Here is a 16769-nt window from a genome sequence, read left to right as displayed (position 1 = left end):
CACAGGGCCAGGGATTTAGCTCAGCAGCATAGTGCCTGCCTGGCAAGTGCAAGGTCATGAGTTTGATTCCCGGTACCAAAATACAAAAAAAGCAATATAGTTCTAAATCATTCTTGAGTCAAAGAAATTACAACAGAAACCATAAAATATTTAAACTGAAGCACTCAGGAGACTGAGGCAGGAGGATCATGGGAAGTTTGAGACCAGCCTGTGCTACAAAGTTGCGATCAAGGCCAATCTGAACTGCATAGCAAGACTCTGTCTCAAAAAAAAAGAAAAAAATTAAATTGAATGGTAGTGAAGAGAGGCTGTAACAAAACTTAACATGCACTAGTGTGGTTCTATAATCCTGGTTAACATGTATGAGGCCTGATCACAAACTCAACACCACAAAAAAAAAAAAAAGTACAAACTTTTTTTTCTTTTTCTCCTTAAATAAAATTTTTTAAAAAAATGTATAAACTGAAGCTAAAGCAGGGCTTAAATGTATAAGCCTTAATGCATGTATTACAATCGAAGCTTTCAGGAAACTGAGGCAGAAGGACTACCGTGCGTTCAAAGCCAGATTATCCTGCAGAGTCAGTTTAAGGCCAGCCTGAACTACATATATAGCAAGATTCTCTCTCTCAATAAAATGAGAAACTGCCAGGTGTGATGGTGCACGCCTATAATCACAGCACTCCAGAGGCTGATGCAGGAGGATCACTGTGAGTGCGAGACCAGCCTGGGCTACAAAGTGAGCTCAAGGTCAGCCTGAACTGCATAGCGAGACCCTGTTTCAAAAAAACAAAAACAGAAACAACAAACTCCCAAAACTAATATTTGGAATAAGAAAGCGGATGACATTATGGATCCACTAGATATTAAATACATATGAGAGTATTATAAATTTTATGTCAAGACATCTGACAATTTAGGTGAAATGCACAAATGCCTTGAAAAACGCAGTACACTAAAACTGATACAACAGAAAACCTCAAGGTTCCAGTAGCTATTTTACAAATTAAAACTATGATTAAAAAGCATTTGAGAGTTGAGGGGTTTACCTCGATGGGAGAGCACTTGCCTAGCAAGTATGTGGGCCTGAGTTTGGGCCTCAGCCCCAAAAAATTTAAAATAATAACAACAATGCCACAAAGCAAACTCCAGGACCAAAGAGCTTCTTCACTGTGGAATTCTTCCAAATATTAAGAAGAAATTGTATCAATCTAACCTGAAATCTCCCTTGAGAATAAATACAAACTATTGTCGTTAATACAGTTGATTTAATCTTAAACCAAAATACTCCCTAGACAGAGTTTAGTCTGGGACCTGGGGGGTGCGGGGGTCGCTCGGGATGCCCGTCGTGCCGGCATGCTTACCGTCCTCGTCGGTCTGGAAGGTGACCTCCTTGCCCTCCTTGCGGCCCTCGGGGTTGCTGAGGACCAGGCGCACGTGGACGTTGCGGTAGGGCAGCAGGTTCCGGATGGTGTAGCGGCTGGCGCCCCGCTCCATCTTCACGCACTCCCGGATGGTCTGGTTGTGGCTGCTGCCCGGGGTGTAGTGATAGCAGAGGGACACGGTGTAGGTGTGGCAACGCGTCACGTTGTAGCCCAGGGGCTCCCACTGCAGGGTCAGCTGGCGAGCCTGGATCTCAGCGAAAGCCAGGCCTTTGGGGGCTCTCATGGGCTCTGGGGAACCCAAGAAGCAGGGCAAAGGTAGAGGGAATGGGAAGAGAGACAGAGGGACAGGGAAAGAATCGATCAGCCGTCGGAAATCAGCCCTCCTCCTTTGACCCCAGGGTTCAAGGGACTGGGATTGGAGTGGAGGTACAGGAAGAGCTTTGGAGTTAGCCAGGCCACACCTGCCTCCTGCTCTAGGGACCACCACTGGCAGCCACTGCCTGAGCGGCTTCACCTCTCTGACCTCAGGCAAGGCTGCACCCCACAGGATCTCTGATACATGTAAGCATGTGTGACATCAGCTAACTAGTAAGCCCTCAAGACTAGTAAGCTATGATGCTTATTCGAACAGCAGTTTGCTGGGCATGGCGGTGCCCGCCTGTAATCCTAACACTTGAGAGGTTGAGGCAGGACAATCCTGCAACTTCAAGGCCAGCCCGGGTTACACAGCGAATTCAAAGCCAGCCTGAACTGTATGGCAGTTCAGAAAGGATTTTAAACTGTATGTCTCAAGAAAGGATTTTAAAATTTTTAAAAAATAAACAGTACAGTTTATCTTCTAACTCAAGAACATCGACATTGGCCAGTCTGAATCAACCTTTCACTGTACATCTCCTTACTTACTATGAAACGGTTTTAGTAACACAGCTAATACAATAATATGTAGAAACCAGCATGGTGGGGAGAATAAGAGCCAAATAGTAGTTAAATGACCCAGAGAATGACTGGGAAGCACAAACAGAAATGTAGACCATTATATGCCATGTGAGGATCTAAAGATAAAATCCGTATTAAGTTCCCTGGCTACCAAAGCAAAAAGGGACATAACTGTTATATAATAATAATGATGGCAGTTAACATTTGAAGACCTTTGGATGCATCAGGCGCTCTTCTACAGGGTTAAAAATGCTTCTTCTGCTGAAATGTACGTGGGAGGCTGAGGCAGGAGGATCACCCTGAGGCCAGCCTGGCTACATAGCAAGACCCTATCTCAAAAAAATTGAAATAAAAATGCTGCATTGCATTTAATCCTTGCGATAACCCAATCAGGCAGGTGCTGTTATCTGACCTGTTGTACACAGGTGGGAAGAGTGACATAGCTAATAAGGGGTGAAGCTAGGATCCAAATCTGAACAGGTTGGCTCAGAATCCATGCCCTCACCCACCATTACCCTGCTTCCCCATGAGGAATCCACTGTCAGACAGTCACACCCACACCTCAGAAGAGAGCCAGCTACTCCAGCAGGAGGGAGGAGCAGGCTGTAGGACCTGGAAATTATCCTCATTTTATAACTAAAGAAACTGGGGCTTTCACAGTGAAGCCAGGGGCAGCCCAGGGCTCAGCCCCCAGCCCTGCATCCACACTGACCACGGTGTGATCTTAACTCGTGCCCCAGGCCTCTATTTCCACATCTATAAAATGAAGCCAAGACTACTTGTATTGTAGTGCTCTTTCACCAGCTCTGTAATGTGAACTTCGTACTCCTGAGTTGCAAGAAGCTGCAAAGTGTTCCCAGCTAGGGGACCTCAGGATCCCTTCACGAACAAATGAGAAGATACGGTCCATTAAGCAACTTCAGATGAAGCACAACACTATGATTATCTTTTTCTCTGGTTTATCGTGCTCAGAATGACCCTTACAAGGAGGATGCAAAGAGAAATAAATGTCAGCCAGGGAAGCACATGGGTGACAGTTGTGGCAGATATAAACCTGTTTCTGCCATTTCTCCTCTGGTTTCAGACAAGTGGCATCTTCAGTCACATGTTAGACCATCAGAGCGTCTGCCAGGAGCAAAGTCTAACTCTAGATGGCACCCTTCTCCCCCACAAGCAAGGCATCAAGTCCCAACTTGCAGGGAAGCTAAAGCATGGCTCCCACAGCTCACTGCAAGACAAGGGCTGCTGGCCACAAGCCACTTGCCACACGTGGGTTTCCCCTCCCATTCCTGGCTCACACTCCTCATGGAGAGCTGGTACACGTACATAACACGTTAATTCTTTTTCATCTCCTTCATATCCGCTTCCCTTTTGCAAAAGATCTATGTCCATATTTCCTATTCTCTATTTTGCTCTTCATTTATATTTTAGGTTTCTCAAAAAAGATAAGCCATATGATGTTTAAGCTTTTGTGTCTGATTTGTTTCACTGAACACTATGGTCTCAGAGTGCATCTGTTCTCCTACGAATGACTCTTTTACCTTCTTTATGGCACAGTAGTGCTCCATTGTGTATAAATGTCCCATTTTCTTTATCCACTCATCTGTTGATGACCATACAGCCTGCTTCCAACATTTAGCTATTAAGAATTGTGTTGCTATAAACATGGATGTTCATGTTATTGCTGTAATACGATGTTTTAACTCTCTTAGGAAGGTATCTTGAAAAGGAATAGCTAGGCTGAACAGAATTTCTGTGTTTTGAGGAATCTCCATCCTGATTTTCAGTGGTTGTATAGTTTACCTTCCCACCAACAATGTACAAGTGTTCCTTTTTCCCGCAAGGCTCACTAGCACTTCTTATTATTTGATTTCTTGATGATAACCATTCTTTCTGGAGTAAGATAAAGTCGCAGTGTTGTTTTAAGTTGTATTTCTCTAAAAGCCAGAGATGCTCAACATTTCTTCATGTGTTTATTGGCCACTTCTGAGAAGCGTCTATTCATTTCTGTTGCTCATTGTTTGACTGGGTCTTCTATTTAGGGTGTGTCTTTTTAACTCTTTATATAGTCTAGATATTAATTCCCTGTCTGAGGAGTAGCTGGCAGAAAAATCCCATTCTGTAGATTGTCTCTTCACTCTGTTCATTGCTCCCTTTGCTGCGCAGTTTTTTAATTTGATCTTTTGTTGATTCTTAGTGGTTATTTGTTATGCAGTTGGGATTCTGTTCAGAAAGTCCTTGCCTATGCCTTCAAGAAATTTACCTACTTTATCTACCAGAAGAGTAAGTGTTTCTGTTTTACCATTTAGGTCTTTGATCCATTTTTATTTTAGTTTAGTACAGGATGAGAGATAAGGGTCTAGATTCAATCTTCTGCATGTGGATAGCCAGTTTTCCCAGAGCCATTTATTAAAGGTTATCTCTCTTCTTATGTGTGGTTTTGGGCCCTTTGTCAAAGATCAGATAGCTGAATGTGTCTGGGGTTGTTTCTGCATCCTCTGTTCTGTTCCACTGAGCCACAAGACTACTTATATGCCAGTATCATGCAGTTTGTATCACTGTAGCTTTATAAAATAACTTGAAGTTTGGGGCTGTGATGCTTTCAGCTTTGTTTTTGTTTCCCAGGATTACTTTTGCTATTCTGAGTGCAGAAGAATTTTAGGATTGTTTACTCTAGTCCTGTGAGGAATGTAACTGGTACTTTGATTGAGATTGCATTAAATCTGTATCATCAGTTTTGGAAGTATAGCCATTTTGACTACATTGGTTTCACCTATCCAGGAAAATGGGATTATAGTTTCACTTTAACTCATTATTGTTATGTGTGTAGAGTGGATAGGGCAGATTTTTTGTGTGCTCACTTGCCATACTGCTCAGGAGTCCTGCTCCACCCTGACTCTGGTCTAGGCTGGCCCATGTGCACTGTCCCCAGTGTCTAGAGGAAGCAAGATATAATGGCTTTGTTTACACGGCTAAGAGTAGGTCTTGGGACCCTGCCATGCTGCCCACATCATCCTTGGCCCTTGGAATGCCAGCCTGAACTTTCCATCCTTTTAGGCTTGGCAGGAGCACAATGCTTTTTTGCCCTTCTGCAGTATTAGCAGAAGGGCACAGAAAGTTCAAGGCATATTGGTGACATAGACTAATTAGAAACAATGCCAAGCAGGTAGGGACAATGACAAACAATCAGGCACCTGCAAACACCCCTGCAGATGTCCATCCAAAGGGGGCAGCCACCTCACCTCTTGGCAAACACTGCCATGGGGGACGATAGGCTTACAGTTCCCAGGTCTTCTAGTTTCCAAAAGATGCCAGAAATTCTGATTTTTCTTTGAAATCTCCAGATTACTAAATAATGATAACCTACCAAAGTTTTTCTTAAAACTGCCTTGCAGGGCTCTAGCTAACAACCTGAGACTTGGAGAATGAAATTGCCAGCTTCTTACATGGACAGCCATTCTCCAAACCCTGTGTGATCTTGCTAGGCAGGCGAGTTCCCTGAAGAAAAGGTCCACTTCCCTCTTCTCTCCCTCCCTACCTAGATCAAATCTGGGCAGATCCAGGGGCTCAAGTTGTGTGTCAACTACAGACTGGCACGTTGACTGAAGGGTGTAAATCCACCAATCTCTATTTCCAAAAACCATCTGACACCCAGACACGCTCTTTGGCTGCCACACCTACTGGCTAAATGGAGCACGGGGACCTCAAAGCCCCATCCTCCGAATTCCACAGGGCTCAGAGATCAGAGGTTGGAATGCACATTAAAACAAGGAAGGTAATGTTTAACATCTGTTAAATTATCCAAAATCTGCTGAGTTTAGTAATACTAATGAGGATGCAAAAACCAAAACATTCGACTTTGTCTCATGGAAGGAGGTTTGGACCATGGTCAAGTGCATGGAAGCTCACATCCTATGTCCATCTCTCCTTAGCGCTCTGTGACTTCAGGGAAGTTATTTAACCCTTTGGAACACTGATGTCAGATTCCTCAGCTGAAAAATGGAGGTAAATAACACCTCCTTGGAAAAGCAAATAAGATAGTTACATGAGCTATGTGAGCTTAAACTGTCCACCTACAGTAATTAATAAACATGTGTACACTAATGCAAGGTACTAAGAGCAGTACAAATTAGCAAAACCATCTTTTAAAGCATTAGTACACAAAAGCCCTTTCTTTAATCACTCCTGATTATTTATCCTTAATAATAAAACTCAAGGGCCAGAGATATAGCTCATACCACAAGTGCCTGTCTGGCAAGTGCAAAGTTCTAAGTCCAATTCCCAGTACCAAAAAAAAAGAAAGAAAGAAAGAAAGAAAAGAATATAACTCAGCAGAAAAAAGAACTATAATCACTAAGTTTTTAAACATAGTATTATTTATAATAGGAATCTGGAAACAAACAGCCCATCCATCCAAAGATAAACAGTAGACTTCCATAGCCAATAAACATAATTATCAACAGCACAGCACACGTTACAGCACCAAGCAAATGAAGCAAAATCCAAAATTCTTTCTACATCCCAATGACAAGCATGTAAAAATGTGTACTGCAGACATATGGGCAGAGATTTGAACAAGACAGAAAAATTAAAACAGCTGCTAGGCTAGGATGGTGAGATTTAGAATGATGTTTTTTAAAAGCCTTTTACCAAAGCTATATTATTGTTTTTACAGTAAATAATACAGTGGGAGTGGAGTTGTGGGGCTGGAGAAGATGACAACACAGCTGGCCAACCACAAAACAACTACTGGCCAAGATGCCCGAGCAAAGAGGAGGCGGTGGTGTCAACACAGAGAAGCATGTAATTAAGAGGAGTGAATGAGCGTTTGCCTCTCATCTGTCAGCCTGGGCCCTGCCCCAGCTCCCGTTCTGGCCAGCCTAGGTAGCGTTCAGTGGCTCACAGTGCAAAGCAGGCACTCACTCAGCTGCTGCTCTTTAAAACACTGGACTGGAAATCTAGAGATTCAAATTTTGACTCTGGCTCTGCCGTGCACTCTTGTGTAGACTTGGATTACACACTTGGATCACTTGATTACAAATCTCTAAATCTTAATTTCTTCACTGTAAAACTGCAGACAGTTGAAAGCCATTACCATGAATCCTGGGTTCCTGACCCACGGCAGGCAAGTCCTTTTCCCTTTCTGGGTCTCAGTTTCCCCACGTGCACACTAAGAGGACTGCAGCAGAGATCTCTATGGAGTGCCTAAATTCTGATTTCTTTTATTCTCAGGGGCACAACTGCCTTTGAAGCGTTAAGAACACCATTAAAATGATAATTGTCACTCACTGAATACTTGCTGTATGTTAGGCACTGTACTTCATATGCACTGATTGCAATTATGTGCAATTCTCCACGTTTAACCTCAAACACTGGAAGGCTCCAAAGGTTCAAGCTATAGAATTCCTCTCTCTTCTGTTTACACTCATTCCCTAAAAATCTAAGGACTAAATCAAGGGTTTTCAACTTCGGTGTTACTGATATTTAGGACTAGGTAATTCTTTGTTGTCAGGATCTGTCTCTGCATTGTACTCCCTGGCCTTTACCCTGAGATGCCAGTGGCACCCAGCACTACCACCCAGTTGTGACAATCAGTATGTCTTCAGAAACTGCCAAATGTTCCTTAGGAGACAAAATCACCCCTGTTGAGAAACACTAGCGTGAAAGATCTCATCTGGTTTCCTGGTTTTAAATACCATCGACACCATCTCTGCACTGACAACTTGCAGATTTATTCCTGCAGCCTGAACCCTTCCCTGAACTCCACACGCATCCACCTACCGGCCTGATGGATATCTCCACTGGAATGTCTAATGGTATCTCAAAGTCAACATCTCCAGCACAGAGCTCCTGATCTACGACACCCCATCAAACCAGCTCCTGCCACAGTCTGCTACTTCGCAGTAAATGACAACTCCATCCTTTCTGCTACTAAAGCAAAGCACCTTGGAGCCATCCTGGACTTTTCTCAATCTCTCTCTCCCTCTGCCCATAGCCAATCCATCATCAGACGCGGTTAGCTCTACCTTCAAAACAAACCAGAATCTGCCCATTTTTCACCACTGCTGTCATCGCCACTTCCACTCTGCTCCCAGCTGCCACCATCTTCCAATCAGATCACTGTAGTAGCGCTCTCCCTGGTCTCCCCTCTGGTACCCTTGTCTTCATAGAATCTGTTCTCCACAGCAGAGCCTGATGAATACAAGTAGACGATATTTACTCCTGTTCACCAGTCCTCACCATGGCTCCCCAGCTCACCTACCGTGAGTGTCATTCCCAGTCTAACATTTAGCCTCTCTCCTGCCACCTCCGCGAGGCACTAGGCCAGTTACAGGGTTTCCATGACGCGCTGGCCTCCAGGCCTTTGTGGTTAGTCTGCTCGAACTGCTCTTTGCCCAGCAATCCTTGCTTCCCCACCTGGCTCAGTCTCTTACCTCCACATCTCTGCTCAAATCTCAAATCTCATTTCTCAGTAAGATAGTTCCTTCAGTTTTTCCATTTGTTTGTTTCTGTGGTTCGGTTTGGTTTTGTGCATTGAACCCCAGGCCCCTCACTGAGCTACATCCCTAACTCATCTCCTTTCATGTTTTTTATTTTGAGACTAAGTCCTTAAATTGCCCAAGCTGGGCTAAACTTCTGATCCTTCTGCCTCAACCTCCCAGAGTGCTAAGATTACAGGCATGTACCGCCATACCCAGATCCTTAAGCCTTTTTAACACAACAATCCCCAAACCATAGTGGTGCACACCTCTAACGCCAGCACTTAGAAAGCTGTGGTAGAAAGATCGAGCTCGAGGTCAGCCTGGTGACACATGGCAGTGAGACACTGCCTCAAAAAACAAAAAACCCACACGGCACTCCCTTCTCTGAGGTAGTCTTCCTCACAGCACTTACCACCATCTGACAAGCTACACAGTCCACTTGTTTACTTATTTATCACCTGTCTCCTCCTGCCAGAATATGAGCTCATAGCAACTTCATGACAAATTCACGTTTGCAGCTTACATCTGCTGTAGTTATAGTCATATATTCCCAACAACTATAATAATACCCAGCATATAATAGGCACCCAATAAATATTTGTTTCATAAATCTTTCAAACTAATCCTAGATCATAAAGATATTACCATTGCCCATTTTATAAAACAAAAGGATGGAAGCTCTGACAGGTTAAGTAACTTGATCTATATCCCTCACCCAGAAGACAATTCCCAGAGGAGAGTCAACCCACCACTCAAGGGTCTCCCGAAGTCCACCAGATTTTAAATGGCTCATAGGTGGGCTTTTAAAAATACTGATTGCAGGACTGTGAATATAACTCAGCAGCATGGCACCTGCCTGGCAAGTACAAGGTCATGAGTTCAATTTCTTGTACCAAAAAAAAATTGATTGCAAAAACATGAATAGGTGGGGTGTGGTGGTGCATGCCTGTAACCCCAGCACTCAGGAGACTGAGGCAGGAGGACCTTGCAAATTCCAGACCAGTCTGGCAAAGCAAGCTCAAGGCCAGCCTAAACTGCATAGGGAGATTTTGTTTCAAAAAGACCAAAAAAAAAAAAAAAAAAAAGAAAAAAGAGTAATTCTTCAACTTAACCTCACAATTTATCCAAAATAGTTCATGGACTTAACTGTAAAACTATAACACTTACAGGGAAAAAATATATATACAGGAGAAAATCTTTGGGAGTATGGCTAGGCAAAGAATTCTTAAACTTGCCACTAAAACCCCAACTTATAATAGGGAAATTTGATGAATATGACTTTCTCAAAATTAGAAGTGGCTGCTTTATGAAAGCATGTCAAAAAGATGAAAAGACAATACACACGCTGGAGAAAATATAAACTGTACATGCCTTAAAGGACTGGTATTTGGAACACATAAAGAACCCTCAAAACTCAAGCCTAAAAAAGAAAAAATACTGTTAGAAAATAGGCAAAGACCTCAAGAGACAATTCATTGAAAAGGAAACAAAAACAGCATATGTGAAAAGCCATACATGAAAAGATGTTCAGTCAGCATCACCAGGCATTTTAAAAATGCAAATTAAGACCCTGATGGGATATTACTTATATATCTTTTAGAATAGCTAGAATAAAAAAATAGTGACAACACCAAACAGTGGCAAGAATGCAAAAAATAAACATTCACAATTTGTGGTAAGAGGAAAAAAAGACACAGTCATTCAGATAAAGGCTACAACTCCCATATGAGTCATTTATTGCACTCTTGGCCATTTATCCCAGAAAAAAGAAAATTCATGCAAAAACCTGTCAACTAGCATTCATAGTCTTTACTTGTAATGGCCAAAAACTGGAACCAATCCAGATATCCTTCAACAAGTAAACAGGTAAACTGTGGCATATCCATATTCATCAGTAAGAAGGAATGAAATGTTGATACATACATATAACAACATGGATGAATCTCCAGACTAGGATACTGAATTTTAAAAAAAAAAAAAAATCCTACCAGCAAAGTAATTCAATGGGGAAAAGAACAGTAACTCAGCAGTGATGAGGTAATTCATGAATTCACGTGCAAATAAATGGAAGTGGATTCCTACTTCACACCACATACAAAAATTAACTCAAAATTAATCAAGGACCTAACCATATAAGAGCTAAAACTGTAAAACTCTCAGGAAAAAGCATGAATGTGAACTTCCATGACTTCATATTAGACAATGGTTTCAAAGTATGAACAACAAAGAAAAATAGATAAATTAAGCTTCATCAAAATAGAAATCTTTTGCAAGGCATAGGGATGCATGCTTGTAATCCCAATATTAGGAGGCTGAGGTAGGAGGATCAGGAGCCTGAGGCCAGCCAAGGCTACACAGTGAATCTAAGGTCAACCTATACTACGCAGTGGGATCCTGTTTAAAAAAAAAAAAAAATTGTACTTCAAAGGACACCATCAAGAAAGAGAAAAGACAATCCACATAAAGGGAGAAAATAAGGGGCTGGGGATTTAGCTCAACAGGCATAACGCCTGCCTTGCAAGCAGGCAGTTGTGAGTTCAATCCCTGGTACTGATAAAAATGAAAAAGACCAAAAAAAAGAAAAAAAAAAAAAAAAAAGGGAGAAAATATTTGCAAAGATACCTAACAAGAGTCTAGTATCCAGAATATACAAACTCCTACATGCAATAATAAAAAGACAACTCAACTTAAAATGAGAATGTCAACTAGCATTCATAGAATTCAATAGATATTTCAACAAAGATAAATGACCAAAAAGCACATGAAAACCATGCTCCATATCTTTAGCCACCAGAGACACGCTAATCAAAACCGTAAGACACCATTTCATGCCCAGTGGGACAGTAATAATCAGAAGACAGATTATACGTTGATGAGCATACAGAGAAATTGAGACCTTCATCTCCTGCTGATGTGAATATAAAATGGTACAGATACATGAATGAATATGGAATATGAATATTCATAGAAATGCAGCTCAAAACGACAAACAACCCAAGTGTCCACCAACTAATAAGTGAATAAATTTGTATAATGCAATTTGGGAAACATCTGGCAAAAAAAAAAGGGAAATGGAATGCTGAGACATACTACAACATGAATAAACCTTGAAGATCGCGTTTAACAGGCATTGTGCTAAGAATATAAAATATACCACCATTCTGATAAAGGCAGCAACTCATCAATTGCACTTTTGGCCAGAATTTATGACACATTTTTACTTTATGGTGTTTAGTTGTGTATTTTATCTAGACAATGTGAAGTAAAATTACTAGATTCTGGAGCCAGCCAGCCAATTCCATTTCTGCCACTTACTAGCCATGTGCCAGTCACTTAACAGCTCTGTACCTCAGTCATTTCATCTGTAAATGGGCATAACAATAGTATGTCTACCATGATATTGTGGTTTTATTTATTTTTGTTTTTCTGCGAGTTTTTGTTTTGGGAGATTTTGGGAGGTTTTTGTGTATTTTTTATCTATGTGTTTTCCGGTTTTTGAGGGGTTTTTTTTTTTTTAGGGAAAGGGGTTGCAACACTGGGAATTAAAGCTGGGGCATTTGTGCTCAGTTGCATCCCCATTTTGGAGGGGGGGTCTTTTTGAGACAGAGTCTCCCTATGCGGTTCAGGCTGGTCTTAGGCTCACTTTGTAGCCCAGGCTGGTCTCAAACTTGCAATGATCTGCCTGCCTCAGCCTCCCGAGTGCTAGGATTACAGGAGTGCACCACCACAGCCCGCATCTCCATTATTTTTTATCTTGAGATAAAGAGTCTCGCTAAATTTTCTCACTGGAATTTTCAATCCCCGTGCCTCAGCCTTCCAGAGTGCTGACATTATAGGTGTGCACCACCACGCCTGGCCCATCAGTACATGGGTGTGTGAACACACATGTTTAAGAGACAGACACGAAGTATTAGCTATAATTGTCTTTAAGGGTTGAGTAAAAATAAAAATTTTAGAAGCAGATCCAGGCTATACTACCTCTTGGAATGTGCCCTTCTGCTCCTCCACTGCCCTGAGCCCATACTGACTGACCAGTCCAGATGGCCCCAACCTCCTTTGGCCACGCCTCACCCAAAGAGACATGGGGCAGCTGCACCCACCTGCACACTTCGTGCGACTGAGGAGTGGTGGCCCAGGACGGCCAGTGCCCCCGTCCCCTGGGCGGGTGAGCAGCACACTGATCTCATACTCCGTGTCGGGGTCCAGGTGCCACAGCTTATACGTCTGCAGGCTGACGGCGTGCACCTCGGCCCAGGGGCCGCGCGCCATGCGGTATTCGATCTCCTTGCGCACAATCGGCCCGTCACCGATGATGGAATTGGTGTTGAGCTGGATGATGAGATAGGTGGGGCCCGCACGCAGCAGCTGTGGGGGCGCGATGGGAGTGGGGGGCTCTGTAAGAAGGAAAGAGGAAGAGCCAACTGATGCACTGAGATCTGGGGTCTCAACTCTACAGTCCCCCCACAACATCCACATCTCCAAGACTTCTCCTAGTCCTGCCAGACTCCTAACGTAGCTACCAGGCCCTCACTAAGATCTACCCTCCAGTCTCCACTAAATCCCTAAATCTCAATGGGCAGCTGGCTATGGCAGCTGACCCGCCTCCACCCACTTCCTCGTGTCCCTGGGAGTCGCCCAAGTCCTACAGCCCCGCCTCCAGAGGTGGGAAGCCACAGCCAGGCCCCGCCCCACCTAGCTTTCCTCCTCTGATCCCCATCCCCCACCGGCCCGCCACTCATCCAGGCCATCCACTCCTGGCCCTGCCCCCTCGATCCACCACCCTTCTCACAGGCTCACTGGTTCCTATTGACCGGCCCGGGCAGCCCCAACCTCCCCTGGCCACGCCCCACCAGACACTACCCACTCCCCGCCGGCTCCGCCCCTCCTCAGCCCCTGCCCGCTCGCTGACCCTTGACGATGAGCTCAGCAAAGTTGGAAACACCAGCACCACGCGGGGCCTGGGACACGCAGCGGTACAGGTCCTGCTCGGCGTGGCCCACGGCCGCCAGCGTGAAAGTGGCCAGGAAGCGCCGATGGCTGATGTGACGCACAGTGGCGGCGGGCACCAGGGCCCCGCTCTGCCGCTGCAGGTGGGGGGGAAGAGGGTAGAGGGGTCAGAAGGTTAAGGTGCCACGGAAAGAGGGGCCGCTGGCCAGGATGAGGAGTCACTGTCCTGCCCCCACTTACCCATCCCTACTCCTGGAGGGAACTGGGGGTTCTGGAACTGGCTCTGCCCTCAACTGAAGGGCAGAGCAAAGCTTGTGGAACAGACACGACTTCAGCATCGGTGCTGAGGGCTGAAGGAAGGACTCAGCCTCAAGAAGCTCACACAGCCCCTAACCCCTAAGCCAGGCTGAGCTCTCCTCACCTGGAGGAGGAAGCGCTCTGCCTCAGCTGCTCGCCCAGCAGCCATGCACTGGAAAGATGCGTTCTGCCCAGCGTTGACCTCCACGTCGCCCAGGCGGGAGAAATGTGGAGCCTTTGCTGGGGAAATGGAGTAGTGGCACGAGCTGAGCCTGAGACCCTTGCAGGCAAGAGCAGCAGCCGCCCACACCCCTGCACCCATAGTGGGCTGGGACTCACCACAGGGGTAGCTGAGAAGCAGGATGTCATCTAAGCCCATGTAGCCCCTGTGGTCGGGGGAGATGAGGGCCTCAAACAGCACCTGGGGGAGGCAGGAGGGTCCTTGTCATATTGACATCCCTCAGGCCCTGCCTGGGGAAGGTGCCCACAGGAGTCCCCTCTCAGGGCATCCTAACCCCATCCTCAACAGCCCAACTTACACTGACCCACCCTACCAAGCCAGCTGCTTCAGGGCAGGGGGTCAGCTGCAGACAGCACAAGGTCAAGAACAAGGCCTTAAAGCATCAAACTTGCCAACCAGACAGGTTTCCAGGGGGCAGCGTTCCGACCCTCCCCTGACCACAGCTATAGACTACCCCTGTTAACAATGACTTCTGATGTAGTAACTCCAACCTTGTCCGGAGATTGACTCCTGATGCTGAAAACAGACTAATTCCAACCTAGTCCGGGCTCAAGGTGGTATTCCTCTGCCCCAGGAACAGGCTGAACCCAGCCTACCTGATATTCATTGGGCCAGAAGGTGCTGACAGCGAGCTCGGCCTGGTGCCACTGACGGCCATGGGATCCAGTCATGTTCCAGACCGCACTGCCCAGGGGACCCCCATTCACACGGACGTAGACACCCAGGGTGCCTGGGCTGTGCCCATCCCGGCTGTACAGGAAGTAGCTGAACTGCACACAGTGGGTGTCATTCTCACTCAGGCTCTGGAAGAGGACATGGGCCCGCTGGCCTGGGGTGTGCTTGGAAGCATTGACCATCAAGTAGGCACCTAGAGAAAGAAGAGAAGGAGCTGAGGAGAAAAGAAGGGGCAGAGGACTGCGGGCATTTGGGCACACAAGGACTCTGGGGTTTACATTGTGCATTCCTCTCCCAGCTCTGACTCAGAGTAGGTCCCTCCCCTCCCCAGCATGTTGCCTAAAGTACTGACACTGCAGAAAACACACAAACATGGCCTAACCCACTGGGCTCCTGACTGTCTGTAGGTCACAGTTCAAGCCTGTGCCCTACCTGAGACTGGCTTTCAGTGCTCCGTGCCACCGTAGAAGTCAGGTCATTTATCTCGGAAGTCAAGAGCTTGGCACATGACAGGCCTCCCAAGGAGGCCTCAGCTTCTAATCCCTCCCTCCACACCCCACACTATGCTTCAGTCAGGCCCTGGATCATTCACAGTCTGTCTCCCAAACATCCCACAGGCTCTACTGTGTCCCTGCAGGGCTCTGAACCCAAGCTGAATGAATATGTGGGACAGAGAATGAATGAATGGATTTGCTTCCCTTCCAGGCCCCATTTGGAATCTAGATTCCTGGACTCAAACTCTTGATTTCCAACCAGGAAAACGCCTGAGGATCCAGGCTGTATGCTTTTGGGAGGCAGGGGGAGGAGAACAACAAGGATTCCAAAGGACCTGGCTGGGGATTGTGGCTTCCCATCTGGGGGGGGAGGCCCCAGCAGCTGCCAGGGGAGGCCGCAGCCACCTAGCACCACCTCCTCCCAGGCTTGGCTGCCAGCCAATACAAGCACATTCTCGGATCTCCTCCAGGAGGGCTCCCCAGGGTCTGGCTGGAAAGAATCTCATTCATCTCTGTGAATCAAGAGCCTGTAGAGGCAGCTCAGAATCAGCCCCTGCAGGGTAGTAAACAAAACTCTAAGCCCCTAACCCCATCAGGAAGGGCTACCTCCTAGCCCTGATACAGTGTCCTCTCCCTGTGACCTGATACAGTGTCCTCTCACTGTGAGCAGCTCTCCTTCCCACCTGACAGGAGGGCAGGGCATGCACCAGCTCATCACTCTCGGGATCTAGCCCAGGCCCACACCAAATACTAACCTGCTCACTCCACTTCCTCGCTGGGCTTTGCTTTGCTTGAGAGAGAGAAAGCAAGGCAGAGACCACGGGGGTGAATCCAAAGCTACTACCCTCTTCTACCTGAAAGCCAAGCATGTGGCAGGCTGCGCTGGGCGCTAGGGATGGGGAGAGGCCCACCAAAGGTCCCTGCTGTCCTGGTCCACCACTGAGACCTTTGGGCTCCTCCTGCCCTTGAGAGCAGGTACCATCTCACCCTCGCTTGTGAGCCAAGCAGTAAAAGCCCTGGACCACCTCTATGACAGGATAAAGTAGGGAATATCTTTCAGCTGTCCGGATCTGGTGTTTCCTCAGAAAGCCCATTTGGTTCTTATACCAACTGTGTCCTGCGACACAGGTCTTACCAGTAACAAAGTTAATTTGGCCTCCAATCATCTTATTTTCTATTTCCAGTTGACTCTGCACCCAATGAAGAAAGCTACTAGTGAGTGAGGACTCTCAAGTATCTCTGATAAGAAAAACTGAACAACTGCCCCATTTTGTGCCACCCCTGTGCCCTGCTCTTTATGGGCATATCTAGAGTC

The 16769-nt window shown here is 45.9% G+C and overlaps 1 protein-coding gene across 7 annotated transcripts in view; it reads right to left on the bottom strand.

Annotated features, from left to right (window-relative positions):
• The window catches only part of Ptpru (protein tyrosine phosphatase receptor type U), a 72902-nt gene that overhangs the window by 40118 nt on the left and 16015 nt on the right, over positions 1-16769 (bottom strand). For all 7 annotated transcript variants that reach the window (XM_023565656.2, XM_023565657.2, XM_003471252.5 and 4 more), the window contains exons 3-8: positions 14882-15153; positions 14384-14465; positions 14169-14284; positions 13710-13884; positions 12901-13194; positions 1362-1670 (exon numbers count right to left, since the gene is read on the bottom strand). In XM_023565656.2, coding sequence (XP_023421424.1) covers positions 1362-1670; positions 12901-13194; positions 13710-13884; positions 14169-14284; positions 14384-14465; positions 14882-15153 — 1248 coding nt within the window. The remainder of the gene's footprint in view (positions 1-1361; positions 1671-12900; positions 13195-13709; positions 13885-14168; positions 14285-14383; positions 14466-14881; positions 15154-16769) is intronic.

The sequence above is a fragment of the Cavia porcellus genome, unplaced genomic scaffold (assembly GCF_034190915.1).
Source record: "Cavia porcellus strain 051 isolate PalLab524CR breed Dunkin Hartley unplaced genomic scaffold, mCavPor4.1 scaffold_25, whole genome shotgun sequence".
Taxonomy (NCBI): Eukaryota; Metazoa; Chordata; class Mammalia; order Rodentia; family Caviidae; genus Cavia; species Cavia porcellus.
This window is presented reverse-complemented; position numbering and strand designations above follow the sequence as displayed.